Here is a 17,411-nt window from a genome sequence, read left to right on the forward strand (position 1 = left end):
TGGGGGCATCAAAGCTTCCTATCAAAACCGATTACATAAAAAATAAAAAAGAGAAATAAAAATTGTTTCAGTACGTCATCTGCTTGATATTCTTAAGTTGTTGTAGTTATGCGAGGTTTCGTGCGTTTACCTGGCCTGTTCCCACGATGGTTCATGGTTTTGTCTTTTTTGTATGTCTTTGTCTGTTAGTTTAGTCTTTCTTTCTTTTGATTGCTCGTACTGAACAATCTTTCTTCCTTCCCAATCGCGCTCGGCTGTCTGAGGTTGCACGCATGTCGGAAATGACGTGACACCGGTGGGTGTGTTCGAGGTGCTCACGGAGGCGGGGTCGTTCAGAGACCAAAGTTTGGCCGAGGGCTAGCGGTGGAGCGTGGGAGCTGGGGGGATCCCGGGGCAAGGGGCCACGGGAGGCCCCACCATGGGGAAGGAACAGGAGCTTCTGGAGGCCGCGCGCACTGGCAACCTGCCGGCCGTGGAGAAGCTGCTGTCTGGAAAGAGGCTGTCCGCTGGCTTTGGTGGATCTGGAGAGAGAGGCGGGGAGCGCAGCAGCGCTGGAGGTTCTAGCCACCCCCTGTCCAGTCTTCTCAGGTAAGAAACAGGACACCGTCATGGACCACACCCAATCAGCCAACCTCTGCCCAGCGATGGCCCAAGTCTCTATATCCCCTTAACCAGCACCAGCCCACCCTGAACGCAGGTGGACATCTAGCCTACCTGGGTACGGCACACATGCGCCTATCAACGCCCCAACCTACAACCGATGTTCAGAAGTCCCATGCCTACCTAGCATGTGTTAGAGGCACTCAACTAGACCATACCCTCGATCCCAGGAAGTAGGCACTGCTGTCACATGTGTAGCGTGCCCAGATAATTAAGTTGTCAGTCCCTCCTTTATGGAGGCGACAATCTCCGGCTGGCCATCCAGCTCAGGTGATATTACAGGCCTACTACTGTAATCCAAGCAACGTTCCAGTTAATCTCTGTCCGGCGTCCTAACATGGGAGTTATCTCTTAATGGCACGCAACAGCAACCTCCCATCATCCCATGTCAGAAGGAGTTCCAAACACCCTCAGTTCCACTTGCTTGGGTAAGAGGTCATTGCGCAGTTTAGCACCCACAGCGGGTGGGCACCAGTCACCCACCGCTGAGGCAGAGGACTGTAGGACTTTCCTGTCCGCATACCTAAATAGTACCGTTAGTTAGCCAAAGCTCTCTATCAAGCCGCCACACTGCCAACTTGCTTTGCTTAGTAAAGGCGAAACCGATTGGACGACACAACAGTAATTTTATTTGTTATCCTATAACATGTTCCTTATGTTTATTTCATGGTCTTAGTTATATATTTCATTGTCTCGAACTCTTTTGTATGTCGATCGCTCTGTTAAGAGCAGTATTCGAATTAGTTATTCAGTGGATGTTTTGGACCCTTCTCATACATTTGATCTAAATGAGTTAGAACGAAAGAAGCTAATTATTGAACTGTATTGTAAAAGAACGCAGAAGCAGCGTACACGTGCGTACTAGTTGTTCCTAAAATGGTTTGGGGTTGGTGCTTAGTATGGAGAAACAGCAACAAAGCTTCCCTAGGTATTGGTGAAATAACAAAATGCCATTCAATCCACAATAACACATTTCCAATACCAACCTGAGCCCAAAGTAAACAATACCAAGGGTACCACACATATAGTAAAATGTTATTACATTCATATAAAAATCATTTTTTATATATTAAAAACATGTATTTGCTAAACACAGCCAATCACAACCACAGAAGAATTGAAAACAGATATATTCATCAGTCTTTAAAAACAGTCACGTCTCCCATCCTGCATCACTGTACAATTATGAAACATTTCATGTAAAATTGTACAGTGCTGGTAGATTGTGATGGTGTAGATTTCAGGTATAAGAGAATGTGATTGTTTTTAAGGACTGGTCCAGCTATAATATTAGAGGGCCCCATTTATTCCCTGGTAAATACTATTACTACTACTACTACTACTACTACTACTACATCATGTTAGATAGGGAACTGCTGACACTACGAGACAGTGTGGATTCTAGAAGTTGACCTCATACACATCCATTCTGCTGGATATGGTATCTTCTGTGGGGCTGCTCTTCAGGTGGGGAATACCTTCTCAACCAGGTATTCACACGCAAATATGGACTGAATATACTAATGATTCCTGTAATGTGTTCATTGCCTTGTTATGTTTTTAAGTTGCTGATTGTTTACATAACACATTTTATATCATATGTATAGTTTTTGTTTGGTGCATACGGTTTGCTTAACCCGTTATTTTCTTTACAGTATTAAATATACTGCTGTCGTAGGTATATACATTGGTCTCTGGGTGTTCTCAATGTAATTACAGGTAACAAACTATGCTTTATTTGTCCCGTTGCTTGACGGTGAAGGGGTCTCGACGAGCACTGAGCGTTCTTTTCACTGTTGGAAGAATCTGTCACCTCTTGGGTGCCTTTAGAACGATTGTGTAAGCTACGTTTCTAAGGAGGATAATTTAAAAATGCTTCTTTCGACAGGTTTACATACCCAAGAGTTACTCTATTTGTCTGTAACCCTTGTTCATACTCCCAACCAGTGGTGAAGATGCATAAAGTAGATGCATTGTGTCCCTAGCCCAATGAGTGTCCTAAAGCACATTTTCCTGGTATTATATTCTGCCATTTCGTGGTATTGGAATTAATGGGAACACTTCTATTTTCTATAGTAGTGACCAATTCGTGTCAGTGACTACAATTTTGACCTTTGTCTTAGCTCAGTGTGGTGTGTAATGCCACTTTGCCTGAGTCGAGTTCGAAAACACTGGAAAAACTACAGATGATGTGCTTTATGGTGCAGTGCTGTGCAGGCTTGTATAACAGTCTCCTGCTAGCTGTTAGACCACTGTCGTAGTTTGAAGTGCTATGCAGCCATCTGGCCGCTGCACACTGTCATGGTTCTTCTCACAAGAAAGCAAGGTAGTGCATTTTGTTGTGTTCGCAATTTTACACGATGGTCCCCCACACTGTAAACACTCGCTGATGGCCGGTTTTGCGTTTCAGTAAAATTAATTTAAATGTATGTTGCCTATTAGTTAATTTTTGGTTTACATTTCTCTTTAGGAAAACTAATGTTTCCACTATCCCATTTGAAAATTCTATTAATGATTTACTAATTTCAAGTCTGTTTAGTGGAATGCACAATTTTGCATGCTTGGTTTCTAACTTGCTCATTGCAGAGTGGTTGGCATCTTAATGCCATTAATGCGTTTTTTGCACAGTAGGGCACCAAATTACTTGTTTTAGCTCAGTGTGTTTTCTAGTGCTACTTTTTTAAAACTTACTTGGACATGGCAATATGATTTTTGAGTGAAGATGGGAAACCTTTTACTGTTTCTCAATTACAGCTAACAGACACAGGAAGGTGAAGTGACTCCGCAAAGATTCGCAGGTCCATGGAAGAAAATAGGTTTGAGTTCTTTGACTGAGTTGTGCTTGATGTTTGAATTCGTGTTATCCAGCCAAAGTGTTTGTGCTGTAGCGGGTTAGGCCTACTTGTCCCAAGGACAAAATACACTTGGAAACTTTTTCCCTTGGCCCCAAACGATATGCCCTGGACGTCGGCCTATAGGAATTCATCACCCCCCCTTTTAGGGTTGGACAACCAGCTAGTGCTGCATAGGCAAATGGAGTTGGGACCCCTGCTCTTCAACTTGTACATTGCCATCCTCACATCAGACTTCAAAAGTTAGACGTTTTTCACCCGAAACAGGGGTGTGCAGAGTTGATGGCTAATACACCCATTGAACGTCGGGCTGTTGATGTGCATTGGATGACTATAACTCTTCATCTGATTGTAAAGATTGATCTCATTTTGGGTTCTGAGGTAGACTGAGTTTAACCAAACAATACTGAGAGATTGTATTAGTTCAGATGCAAAACTGAAATAAAGATTTATGATTATGTCTAGTGCAAGGCAAACTGCATTGGTGTCAACCACATCATGTGCAAGACTGTGCTTTTTGGAAACTTTGACCTAACCCGAAATAGAAGAACCAAACTCGGAAGTGGAGAACTTTCAAGTTTTCCAGTGAACTTAAAAACTAAGCTCTGGTCACATTAATAGCAGTGATCTGCTGTCAGTGTCTGGCAAGCTCCGGTAGTGACAACAGTTTTGTTGGGTGACTTTAATTTGCTCCTCTCTCACCAGTCCCTTTTTCAGTAGTGTTTTTTTGTAAAAGTGGCAGACATTTGTTGGCTATGTGGTTCCTGGCTCAGTTTAATTCTGAGGGCTTGGAAGATTGCGTTAAAAAAAAAAAAGTCCCCAAGGTCTGTATGGTTGCACTGAATATCATTTTGGTGTAAGGGCGATGCTATCATTTTTAGGTCTCGGCCTGCGTCGCACTGCATAAGCAGTGGGGAGAGTCCGAGATTTTATGTTTTGGCTACACTGGGCTTGAACCCGCCCCTCTAATCCATTGGCTGGCTTCCTAAACGGAGGCCAGCCATTGGAGGAGAGGGGCATCACTCTGTTCAAGCGCCGTCTTTTTGCGATTCGGGGCATGTTTTTTTCAGTTTTTAAGCCGTGACGTCATCTGTCACTCAACTGCTAAAAACACGCCCCTGAATCGCAAAATGACCGCGTGTTTCTCCGTGGGATTTTTGCCTCGCCTCAGAGAAACGTGGTCATGTGGAGCGCTCCTCTCGTCTTCAAATTAAGCATTTTCTTGTTTTCAGAGGAGAAACGAACTTCACTGCTGCCTTTCTCCATTCAGCAGAGCTGTGTGAGGGGCTGAGACAAGACGAGTGCGCCGAGGCTGCGGTACTCCCTTCCTCCTCGCCTGGGCTGCCGGGCTCTATTCCGCCTCCCTCAGATCTAACGCGGGTCTGTAGCGCAAGGGGCACTGACACCTCGGTGCCCTCTCCTTCAGGTGCTCTGCTGATCTCTGCCGGGCCCAGGCAGCTGCGGGCGGGAGCTCCAGCCACTCTCTGCTATTTTCGGCGAAGAAGAAAAGCTTTCCTGAGGAGCCGGAGTGGAGTGAGAGCGCCCGACCCTCCTCCTGCCTCAGACAGTAGGCCGGGCAGAGCCGAGCTCCGTCTGTCCGAGGCGCTGTGGGACCAGAGAGCGCCGATCCGGGGCTGCGAGGAGCTAGGGACGAGGGATCTGTGCGGTGGCCGGAGGACAGGACTTTGTGTGCCCGGGATTCCCGGCCCTGTCTGGCCGTTATGGCTCAGCTGTCAAGTCGTGTTGACTGCTCTCAGGGCCGGTTGACCCCGTTGGCCTGTCTTCAGTGGTGTGCGGTACTTTGCTCCCCGTCGCGCGGTGCCCTGAAGTAAAGCTCGGACTGCTTAGGCTGAAGGCGAACCACGTAATATCCGCGGCCCACCGAGCAGCGCTAAAATGGAGCTCTGTCCGGAGATGTTTCATAGTCTTTAGCTATGAGTCTGACCCCTCGCCATATGCGCTTCAGACAGCAAAAGGTGCCTTGTCTGTAAACGAGACCAAAATATCGCATTTCTGACGAGGAGCAAGACCAGCACGTTCTAAACTCCTCCCCCGCGTCATTACTGCCTTCCTAGTCCGCTCCATCCTCTCTGTCCCGGTTAAATTATATCAGCGCCTGTTGTGTTGTGGGAAATGTAGTTTGAATGGGAAGGAACAAAAGAAAGATGTCTGATTCACTTCAGTCACCTGACTGCCCGAGGCTTCATAGATGATGAGACATGAGTTAGAAGCCGAGATGTTTGTGTTCGTTTCACGAGAGAGGCTGGTTCTGCGGGTGGCAAGTGTAGAGGGGGCGGGGTGTGACGGAATCTAATCGATCCTGCTGCTTTGGTGTCAAGTAGCTCTGGAGCCGGTGAATGTTGGGTACGTCGAGCCTGGATGAGACCACGGGAGAAGCGTACATGGGTACAAGTGTCCCTGCATTAGGCAGAGTAGGCAGTGGCTCGCGTTTCTAGTGCTGAGACAGTTTAACTACAAGACCTACTTCACTTTGACAGGGAAGACCTCTCTCGGGTGCGCTGGTAGAATGTATACTAAGGCTCGGCGGGACACGGACAAAGAAATTGATTTAGTTATAGCAAGGTACATTTAATCACGGCAGAGTTAGTGACACCCCCACTGTCTTCTGAGAGGAAAAGGTAGCAGTGTATGTCCTTGCATGCATTTTCCCTAAATAACTTGTGCACTGACTTCCCATGCCAATAAGGAAGTTCCCTCAATGAGTATAAAGGGGAACACGTCCTTGAGTATTCGCGGAGGGGTTCGTGGCAGCAGATCAGAGTTGTGGTTCGGTGATGTGTCTGAGGAAATAGCATTGAATGGGAGGTGGTTTTGATTCACCGAGGCCTGTGACTGGATTTGTAATGGGGAGCCATGACCACTTGTTCAAAGTACTCATTGTTGGCGATGCCACAGTGGGCAAAACCTCCCTGGTACAGCGCTACTCCAACGACTCCTTCACCAAACATTACAAGTCCAACGTGGGAGGTAAGCAGACGTTATCCGATTATATGTGTTAAATCCAGTCAACGATTGCATTTCACAGCTCCTAAAATATCGATATGTGAGGTGCGCTTCCTACAAAAATGTGCATGCACACTGCAGTCAGCTGTCCCAGTCTGATTAAGATGCGTCAGAGGGGTAATAACTTAATTATTTTCCTTATATGATTAGTTGTGTTATTGAATGTCATGCATTAACTCCCGTGGTTTGAAAAGGGATAGATTAACTGAAGTGGATTAGGAAAGAAAAGAGATGCAAATTTATTGGGAGTGGTGGATGTGTGCAACTGTGCACGTGTTAGTCGGATGAATTGGGCAGATCAGAAGAAAACGTTTAGAAAACATTTAGAAAGCATATTGGAGAGTCCATAGTAGTCTGAAACCTCTGGGAAGGGTCAGAGTGGACGGAAAGAAAGAGGTGGAGATTGTTTAACATACAAATGAAAATGTATACAGACACACACACCAAACTATATAGATAGACTCATACTACATCAATACAGACACCCATTTACAATTAAATTTTGTCCCCGCTCTGCATAAGGCATAAACCCATATATATATATATATATATATATATATATACACATACATACATCCATTTGTAATATTTTCATGTCCAGACATATACGTGTATATTGCGCATAAATATATATTCAAACAAAGTTTTATTTATATATACTGTTTTAAACTGAAGCATAAACTCCTATACACGGGTATATAGAAAACCTTCTCTATATGACCAGACATCGATATTTTGTCTGTCAAAGTCCATGAAAACGTAGAAGCAGCAAAGCTTCTCGTGGTAACCAAAACCTACACAAATTACTCTTCAGGTACTGCTGTTCCACACACATTCAAAATGTTTCCAATAAAGCATTATGTAATCAGAAGGCAGCTGATACCCAAAGGGAAGATGGTTGACACAGATAGTCTGGTGCTGGAGAAACCAACGCCAGCACACCCCTGGCCTCTATTTATCCCTACGAGTCAATGAATGAAGAAGAAAACACACAAAGCAGTATGTCGCAAGGCATAAAATGTTCCATAATGGCCAGTCTAAATTTACACTTAAAAAAAAAAGAACCACCCAAAGTATTTTAATTAGGGCTCCCGGTTTTATGGTATTTATTTTTTTAACATATACGTTTGTATTTATCCATATTTAATTTTGGGCCACACACATACAGACAGAGCCGCGCACACACACACAGACCAGAGCCACACACAGACAGAGCGCGCACACACACACACACAGACAGAGCCGCGCACACACACACACACACACAGACAGAGCCGCGCACACACACACACACACACACACACACACACACACACACACACACAGAGCCGCACACACACACACACACACACACAGACAGAGCCGCACACACAGACAGAGCCGCACACACACACACACACAGAGTCGCACACACACACACACACACAGACAGAGCCGCACACACACACACAGAGACAGAGCCGCGCGCGCACACAGAGACAGAGCCGCGCGCGCACACAGAGACAGAGCCGCGCGCGCACACAGAGACAGAGCCGCGCGCGCACACAGAGACAGAGCCGCGCGCGCACACAGAGACAGAGCCGCGCGCGCACACAGAGACAGAGCCGCGCGCGCGCACACAGAGACAGAGCCGCGCGCGCGCACACAGAGACAGAGCCGCGCGCGCGCACACAGAGACAGAGCCGCGCGCGCGCACACAGAGACAGAGCCGCGCGCGCGCACACAGAGACAGAGCCGCGCGCGCGCACACAGAGACAGAGCCGCGCGCGCGCACACAGAGACAGAGCCGCGCACACAGAGACAGAGCCGCGCGCGCGCACACAGAGACAGAGCCGCGCGCGCACACAGACACAGACACAGAGCCGCGCGCGCACACAGACACAGAGACAGAGCCGCGCGCGCACACAGACACAGACACAGAGACAGAGCCGCGCGCGCACACAGACACAGAGACAGAGCCGCGCGCGCACACAGAGACAGAGCCGCGCGCGCGCACACAGAGACAGAGCCGCGCGCGCGCACACAGAGACAGAGCCGCGCGCGCGCACACAGAGACAGAGCCGCGCGCGCGCACACAGAGACAGAGCCGCGCGCGCGCACACAGAGACAGAGCCGCGCGCGCGCACACAGAGACAGAGCCGCGCGCGCGCACACAGAGACAGAGCCGCGCGCGCGCACACAGAGACAGAGCCGCGCGCGCGCACACAGAGACAGAGCCGCGCGCGCGCGCACACAGAGACAGAGCCGCGCGCGCGCGCACACAGAGACAGAGCCGCGCGCGCGCACACAGAGACAGAGCCGCGCGCGCGCACACAGAGACAGAGCCGCGCGCGCGCACACAGAGACAGAGCCGCGCGCGCGCACACAGAGACAGAGCCGCGCGCGCGCACACAGAGACAGAGCCGCGCGCGCGCACACAGAGACAGAGCCGCGCGCGCGCACACAGAGACAGAGCCGCGCGCGCGCACACAGAGACAGAGCCGCGCGCGCGCACACAGAGACAGAGCCGCGCGCGCGCACACAGAGACAGAGCCGCGCGCGCGCACACAGAGACAGAGCCGCGCGCGCGCACACAGAGACAGAGCCGCGCGCGCGCACACAGAGACAGAGCCGCGCGCGCGCACACAGAGACAGAGCCGCGCGCGCGCACACAGAGACAGAGCCGCGCGCGCACACAGAGACAGAGCCGCGCGCGCGCACACAGAGACAGAGCCGCGCGCGCGCACACAGAGACAGAGCCGCGCGCGCGCACACAGAGACAGAGCCGCGCGCGCGCACACAGAGACAGAGCCGCGCGCGCGCACACAGAGACAGAGCCGCGCGCGCACACAGAGACAGAGCCGCGCGCGCACACAGAGACAGAGCCGCGCGCGCGCGCACACAGAGACAGAGCCGCGCGCGTCTGTGTGTGTGTGTGTGTGGCTCTGTCTGTCTGTGTGTGTGTGTGGCTCTGTGTCCGGGAATACTCTCTACTACTGTCTAATGCTCACCTATTGCCATTGTAAATGACAATACCATTTATTTATGTTTTAAAAAAAAAGAAAATGAAAAACAATGTCATGAGCAATGCCAATATCTCTACCTTTTAATAATGCCGAGACCATTGTTCTTTAACCTAATGAACACCAGTAAAAGTATTCTTAGAGCTCCCTTCTTGATGTGGTTATTACCCTGCTCAGAGTTATTTGGAGTATGTCAGAAGTGGGCATGTGAAGTATGTAAGGCCTGGTTGAGAACCAGGACACCAGCACGCACTACTCAATTTATGATTTAGTCGTTAATACATTTATTGCAGATTTCATCAATGAGTTAACTTAAATCAACATAACATTAATATCCATGTTACATTTGATTAAAGTGCTTTGAATTAGTCAGCATATACATAACTGTCATTTACTGAACATTTATACATCACAATGACAATACATTTAATTCCACCCAATGCATTTCGGGGCATGAGCCCCTTCGTCAGGGGTCTGCGAATGTAAAAGAGAAAAGAAAATGAAATAAAGGAATCTTGTTACTAGTGATGCACTATCATCAATGAGGATGAGTGATTAAGTGGCTTGAGTTTCTTACCGCAAACTAGATGGAAAAGAAATGCAAGTTACATTTCTGGATGAAGACCAAGAAAAATCTGTAGATGAAGAAAAATTGCGTGTGAATGTGGTGATGTATTGTGTACAATTTGATGCGTTCGTGAGCAGAGAATAGGGGGTAGAAATTACCTGTGTACTTGGTTTAACAGAGTCTGCGAAAATAGTGAAAAAGCGGGGTTAGGAGTGAACAAAACGGGCTCTATACATAATAGCAACACGGAATGAAATAGGTCATGAAATTAATAGTTGCATGAACGGTCTTACCTTATGTATGCTGACTTGAACATAAGGGACCTGAGTGAAAATAAAATAATATTCCAAGGTCGGCACATGTGTAAAAAAGATGGCGAAAAAACGAGAACTCCAAGTTATGTAGGAGTTTACCTGTGAGTCCTAGGAGTGGTGCTTCAGACTCAACGGGTGCTCGACATAGTGAAAAGACCTGCCAAGAAAGACGACGAAAGTATATGTTAAGATCCAGGCCAGCGTGTAAGCTGATAGGATCGCATAGTAAATGACAAGCTGAGCGCGAAGTTTGAAACCGAGCCTTACCGAAATAGAGTGCAGGAGAGTCCCGTCTCGGCGTCTTCACTAACGTGTGCAATAGAACGAATAGTCCTTCTTTTAATAGGAAGTCGGGCTGCATGAAAATAGATGATGGACTCATCGCGGAAAGGCGAGCGATCGGGAGTAAATTGTTTACGATGTACTGTGGGCTACGATGTAGCTATTTGTGTAATAAAATACGTGCCAAGAAACTGACGGCTAGATGATGAACAACATTATGGCAGGGAATTCCATCAGATAACGTATATAGCGTTTGTATATTAAAAGCCATTGCGCTTACATGCGACGCCATCTTGGAGTGGTGTCTTGTGAGACATCGTCAACAGTTTAAGTGCTCGTAATCTCATTGAAAAATGGAAGGAAGCGATATATATTTGAACGTGGGGAATGGTGTGCATTAAATACAGAGAACATGAATAAAGGAGCATTTTAAAGCCGACGTTTAAGCATTATCAAAATTGGCACAGAAGTAAATCTTAATTTACTTGCAAGATAAATTGCCTCCCTTTTTAGGTCGAGGACCGTAGGCTGCGCTTGCGCAGTTCGGTCCGAAGATTTAATGTTTTTAGGTTAGGGGGCTTGAACCCGCCCCTCTTCTCCATTGGCTGGCCTCGTAAATGCTGGCCAGCCATTGGCGGAGAGGGGCATCACTCCCTTTAAGCCTCGGATTCTGGGGCGTGTTTTTTTAGGTTCTTCTATCTGTGATGTCATCCGTCACTCACCAAAAAACATGCCCCCGAATCGCAAAAATGTCGGAGCTTTGCGGCAGCCATTTCTGCCCGACCATAACTTCATTTTAAGTTTATATCCTGCTGCCTGTACACGGCGTCAGGTCCCATATCTCGTCTATCCGCCTTCTGCCTTTAAATCTGCTCTGCATGCGTGGCGTGGGTGTAGCCCCACTCCTGTCCCGTGCTGCCCTGCAGTACCTACCCACGGTGCCAGATGCCCCGGTCCTTCCACTTCCTCGTGAATCTTGGCGTCCAATCAGATTCTGCGCAGGGCGTGTTCGGTGGAGTCGCTCTTTTGCCGAAAGCACCTGGATTATTGTGTGTCCGCTTCCTGCTCCGCGCGCAGCAGGCACCTGTGCCCGTGCCCTAGCTGCATCGGTGTACTTCAACCCTGCCCGGTTCCCGGTTCTAAGCTCCGCCTCCTGTGCGCCAGGGTCCGGCCCTGAGCTCGGCTCACAGGGACCCTCGAACCTTTACTTCAGCCAGCTGCCTGCTGTGTGCCTGCCCAAGAGCTGTGTGCAGAGGATGGGCCTGTGCCGTGGACGGCAGGTCACTGGACTTAAGCTCCGCGCACAGGATGGGCCCGATTCCTGTGTGAATGGTGCCTGCTTCGCTCCTCTGCACGCTTGGCGCCTGCCTCGTGAGCAGCTGCTCCAGGACCTGTGTTCCGGGTCTCTGCCCGTAACCCCCGCCCCCCATAAGAGGGACCTGGTTCATGGGTGCAAGGTACCTGCTTCTTGGTCCTGTACTCTGGGCACCCGATATCTTTACACAGGAGGGACCTCTCTCCCGGGTACCTGGCTTTTGATCTTCAGCTTTGCCCATCACAGTTCCGTGCTCGTGTGTACCAGGCTCCTCCACACCACAGGCCCTGCCCTCCGACACCTGTTCACCCCTGAGCACTACAGGGCCTGCCGCCCTGGTCACCAAACCCTGCTTCTAGCCTCCTCCATGCAACAGCCTTTTCCTCCTGCACTGCCCCCCTGGCCGGCGTGACTCCCGAGATGGCATCTGGGTTGCCCAATCCCAAGGCTGCCCAGATGAGGCCAGCACACTTCTACGAAGGCTTGATTAAAGAAGAAGGGTCCAGGTGATACGGTAAGTGGCACCCTCGGCGCTTTCTTCTCACAGATTCTCAGACCCTGTCTGACCTGCACACATCTCCCTGCAGCCCACCAATCTGGTGCCTCTAAAGACCCGCAGGGCTGAGGTAGGCTTACCCCCATAGACAGGTGATTGCGCCTCTGAGAGGCCATCAGGCTGGGGCAGAGTAACTCCCATTCCAGGCACTGTGTGACAGCCCCACAAGCCCTTGAGGTATTGACTATTTAGACTACTGGAAAAATCCCTTACAGTAATAACATGTGAAGTATAGAGATTTTGTGTCTAAAATCCTTCAAGTACAACATTTTAATGTCCATTATTAATAGCCAATCGCAATTAATACATATTGTGTAGTCATTGCAAGGATGAAAGACTGCGTGCACCGTAGCAGGATTTCCAGTCTGTGGCTCAGGATGGATTTGTTTGATGCGTTTTTGAGAAGGGAAACTCTAATGTCTTTTGAGGGAAGCCACACCTTCTTCCTGCATTGCCTGACCCAGGGTAAGTGGATACCCCTCACGGTCAGCACTGTCAACAGTGAGAGTAGTTATGTCTCTCTGGTTTATTACTGCAGTCTAGTGTCAAAGGCTAAGCGGGTTCTCTTGATCTGGCGGACAAAAGTCTTGAGTTCTAGTGTCTTACTTGGTACTCCTTCCTTTGTCCACCACTTGTCTCGTACGATTGTACTATTACAAATTGTTTCTCCAGACAAGTTTTACAGGAATTGTTTTCAGGCTGAGAAATGACATGTCTGTTTCTTGTTAAGATTGCTTGAAGAAAAGCTGTTTTGTGTCCTTTGAATAGTGAACCTGAATCTTTTACCAGAGAGAAATACTGTTGCTGTAATTAATAAACAGATGACACGTTTTGTTTTGAAACAGTACTCAGTCTTTGATAATTCATTCATGAGAGGCCTAATGTACATACTCCAAGCCATTTGTTTAAAAAAGCACAATACACGGGCATACATTGCATCTGTTTCAAAGCTTTGGGCTCTGTGTGTGTGGGGGGGCTCTGTGTGTGTGTTTGGGGGGGGGCTTTCTGTGTGTGTGTGTGTCTGTGGGGCTCTGTGTGTGTGTGGGGCTCTGTGTGTGTGTGTGGGGCTCTCTGTGTGTGTGTGTGTGTGTGTGTGTGTGTGTGGGGCTCTGTGTGTGTGTGTGTGTGTGTGTGGGGCTCTGTGTGTGTGTGTGTGTGTGTGGGGCTCTCTGTGTGTGTGGGGCTCTGTGTGTGTGTGTGTGGGTGTGTGTGGGGCTCTCTGTGTGTGTGTGTGTGTGTGGGGCTCTCTGTGTGTGTGTGTGTGTGTGTGTGGGGCTCTCTGTGTGTGTGGGGCTCTGTGTGTGTGTGTGTGGGGCTCTGTGTGTGTGTGGGGCTCTGTGTGTGTGTGTGTGGGGCTCTGTGTGTGTGTGTGGGGCTCTGTGTGTGTGTGTGGGGCTCTGTGTGTGTGTGTGGGGCTCTGTGTGTGTGTGTGTGGGGCTCTGTGTGTGTGTGTGTGGGGCTCTGTGTGTGTGTGTGTGGGGCTCTGTGTGTGTGTGTGGGGCTCTGTGTGTGTGTGTGTGGGGCTCTGTGTGTGTGTGTGTGGGGCTCTGTGTGTGTGGGGCTCTGTGTGTGTGTGTGGGGGGCTCTGTGTGTGTGTGTGGGGGGCTGTGTGTGTGTGTGGGGGGCTCTGTGTGTGTGTGTGGGGCTCTGTGTGTGTGTGTGGGGCTCTGTGTGTGTGTGTGGGGCTCTGTGTGTGTGTGGGGCTCTGTGTGTGTGGGGCTCTGTGTGTGTGTGTGGGGCTCTGTGTGTGGGGGGCTCTGTGTGTGTGTGTGGGGCTCTGTGTGTGTGTGTGGGGCTCTGTGTGTGTGTGTGGGGCTCTGTGTGTGTGGGGCTCTGTGTGTGTGTGTGGGGCTGTGTGTGTGTGTGTGTGGCTCTGTGTGTGTGTGGGGCTCTGTGTGTGTGTGGGGGGGGGGCTCTGTGTGTGTGTGGGGGGGGGGGCTCTGTGTGTGTGTGGGGGGCTCTGTGTGTGTGTGGGGGTCTCTGTGTGTGTGTGTGGGGGTCTCTGTGTGTGTGTGGGGCGGTCTCTGTGTGTGTGGGGGTCTCTGTGTGTGTGGGGGGCTCTCTGTGTGTGTGTGGGGGGCTCTGTGTGTGTGGGGCTCTGTGTGTGTGGGGCTCTGTGTGTGTGGGGCTCTGTGTGTGTGGGGCTCTGTGTGTGTGGGGCTCTGTGTGTGTGGGGCTCTGTGTGTGTGGGGCTCTGTGTGTGTGGGGCTCTGTGTGTGTGGGGCTCTGTGTGTGTGTGGGGGGGGCTCTGTGTGTGTGTGGGGGGCTCTGTGTGTGTGTGGGGGGCTCTGTGTGTGTGTGGGGGGCTCTGTGTGTGTGTGGGGGGCTCTGTGTGTGTGGGGGGCTCTGTGTGTGTGTGGGGGGCTCTGTGTGTGTGGGGGGGGTCTTTGTGTGTGTGTGGGTCTCTGTGTGTGTGTGGGGCTCTCTGTGTGTGTGTGGGGCTCTCTGTGTGTGTGGGGGGCTCTCTGTGTGTGTGTGGGGGGCTCTCTGTGTGTGTGTGGGGGGCTCTCTGTGTGTGGGGGGGCTCTCTGTGTGTGTGGGGGGGCTCTCTGTGTGTGTGGGGGGGCTCTCTGTGTGTGTGTGGATGGCTCTGTGTGTGTGGGTGGCTCTGTGTGTGTGGGTGGCTCTGTGTGTGGGGGGGGGCTCTGTGTGTGTGTGGGGGGCTCTGTGTGTGTGTGGGGGGGGCTCTGTGTGTGTGGGGGGGGGGCTCTGTGTGTGTGGGGGGGCTCTGTGTGTGTGGGGGGGGCTCTGTGTGTGTGTGTGGGGGGCTCTGTGTGTGTGGGGGGCTCTGTGTGTGTGGGGGGCTCTGTGTGTGTGGGGGGCTCTGTGTGTGTGGGGGGCTCTGTGTGTGTGTGGGCTATGTGTGTGTGTGTGTGTGGGGCTCTGTGTGTGTGTGTGTGTGGGGCTCTCTGTGTGTGTGGGGCTCTCTGTGTGTGTGTGGGGGGCTCTCTGTGTGTGTGTGGGGGGGGGGGCTCTGTGTGTGTGTGTGTGTGTGTGTGCGGGGCTCTCTCTATATGTGTGTGTGTGGCTCTGTGTGTGTGTGTGGCTCTCTGGGTGGGTGTGTGTGTGTGTGTGGCTTTCTGTGTGTTGGGCTCTGTGTCCGCAAATACTCTCTACTACTCTCTAATGCTCACCTATTGCCATTGTAAATGACAATTCCATTTAGTTATGTTTAAAAAAAAAATTAAAACAAATGTCATGAGCAATGCCAATAGCTCTACCTTTAATAATGCGGAGATCATTGCATTTTAAATGCTTGTTCCTACTTCTTTGCAGCATATCAAGTTTAAAGAGCAGCTAGTCCGAATGGACTTACCATCTCTGAGCCCGCACACCGCTTGAAATATCTGTTTGGCGAAGTATTGTTGTTTGGATTATCGAAGGCTCCTAGGGGTTTTATGGCACCTTCGGTACTATACACTGTAAGGCAGTAGTAATTAATGGAATAGGTCAAAAAAATCGGTATTCCCCAGCCTCAGTGGACCAAGTTAGAAATTGCTCTCAACTTGTGTGAATGATACAGAACTTCTTACACTTTTAATAGTCAGTAAACAGTTATTGCCTGTTTTATTTTAAAGTGGTTTCTATTAGAATAATTTTAAAATACTTTTTGTGGACTTTCTCAGCCTTTCAATTGTTAGTTTTTGCAGGTATGATGTGTATTTGCAATTGTATTTTTTTTCTTCTTTTTGTAAAATTTTGGATTGCCTTATATTCGTGTTGTGCTATACTTGTTTTTTGTTTTGTATTTTGGGTTAGTACCTTTTTAGGTCTCTGCCTATTCCATTCCGCAGGAATGAATAGGGCGAGTCTATTGCGGTGAAACAAAGAGTTAAACTAAGCTCTCCCAAGCGGATTTCCACGAGTGCATGTGCTCTCATGCACGAGCTTTTGTCCGAGCAGCCTGCCTCCAAGAGCTTCACATCCAAGCCATCTGTTACTTCCCCAGCGTGGTGCTGCCAGCAGCTTGACTTCAAGGGGTTCTGCTCTGCCCCCTGCTGCATCAAAGGCTTTCATTTAGCGGCCGCTGAGTTTTTTTTTTATGCCCCTTCAGGCCACAGACTTGCTCCATTATTTGACTCAGACCACAGACTCCATTACTTGCGTGCTATTCTTTTAGGTGATACAAGTCGTCATTGCATCATAAGTAGAAAGTGTTGCTCCCTACTTGTATTTTGCTGTTTCCGTCATTGCATCCTACAAGTTTCATGCTTTTGGTAAAATGTATTTCTTTTCCTTTACTGCGCGCAAACACGCAGACCACAGCCTCTCTCTGTCAGCTGCACGTTCGTCTATTCCACCCCCCCTCCCTCTCATGCACGCTCTTCGCTCGCCAAACCCATTACTCCGGCCACAGACTCCTCGCTCTCCATTTTGTTTATTGCAAAGAATATTAATCGGGCCACAGACTTGCTCCATAACTTGCGTTATAATCATGATTTTTAAAAGTGCCTTAAGACCTACTCACTATGGCCTCTGCACCACAGAACATTTGTTACAAAGACTAACCCAAAACTCAGCAATTGTGTGGACCATCATGTTTTTTTTTTTTCAAGGGAGGGGTGAGGGCGTCTGTGGACGAAACCACACCAGGATACTGGAGTGCTTTAAGCTCAGCCATAAAGATTCATATCTGTTTGTGGACATCCCATGTGAAATGCAAATCTGAGCTAAAGGAAACGAAAAACACAACGGCCCATCCACAGTCACCTCATAAGTAGAAAGTGTGGCGCTCGACTTGTATTTTGCTGTTTCCGTCATTGCATCTAAATATATGATACAAGTTTCATGCTTTTGGTACTTTTTATTTACTGCGCGCAAACACGCAGACCACAGCC

At 49.5% G+C, this 17,411-nt stretch overlaps 1 protein-coding gene across 8 annotated transcripts in view; it reads left to right on the forward strand.

The window, feature by feature from the left end:
* The first annotated feature begins 288 nt into the window (after window positions 1–288).
* ANKS1A (ankyrin repeat and sterile alpha motif domain containing 1A) overlaps window positions 289–17,411 on the forward strand; it is a 1,304,293-nt gene continuing 1,287,170 nt past the window's right edge. For all 8 annotated transcript variants that reach the window (XM_086923222.1, XM_086923220.1, XM_086923226.1 and 5 more), the window contains exon 1: window positions 289–588. In XM_086923222.1, the coding sequence (XP_086779348.1) occupies window positions 419–588 (170 nt within the window). In that variant the 5' untranslated portion in view covers window positions 289–418. The remainder of the gene's footprint in view (window positions 589–17,411) is intronic.

Source organism: Lissotriton vulgaris, chromosome 5, assembly GCF_964263255.1.
Source record: "Lissotriton vulgaris chromosome 5, aLisVul1.2, whole genome shotgun sequence".
Classification (NCBI taxonomy): Eukaryota; Metazoa; Chordata; class Amphibia; order Caudata; family Salamandridae; genus Lissotriton; species Lissotriton vulgaris.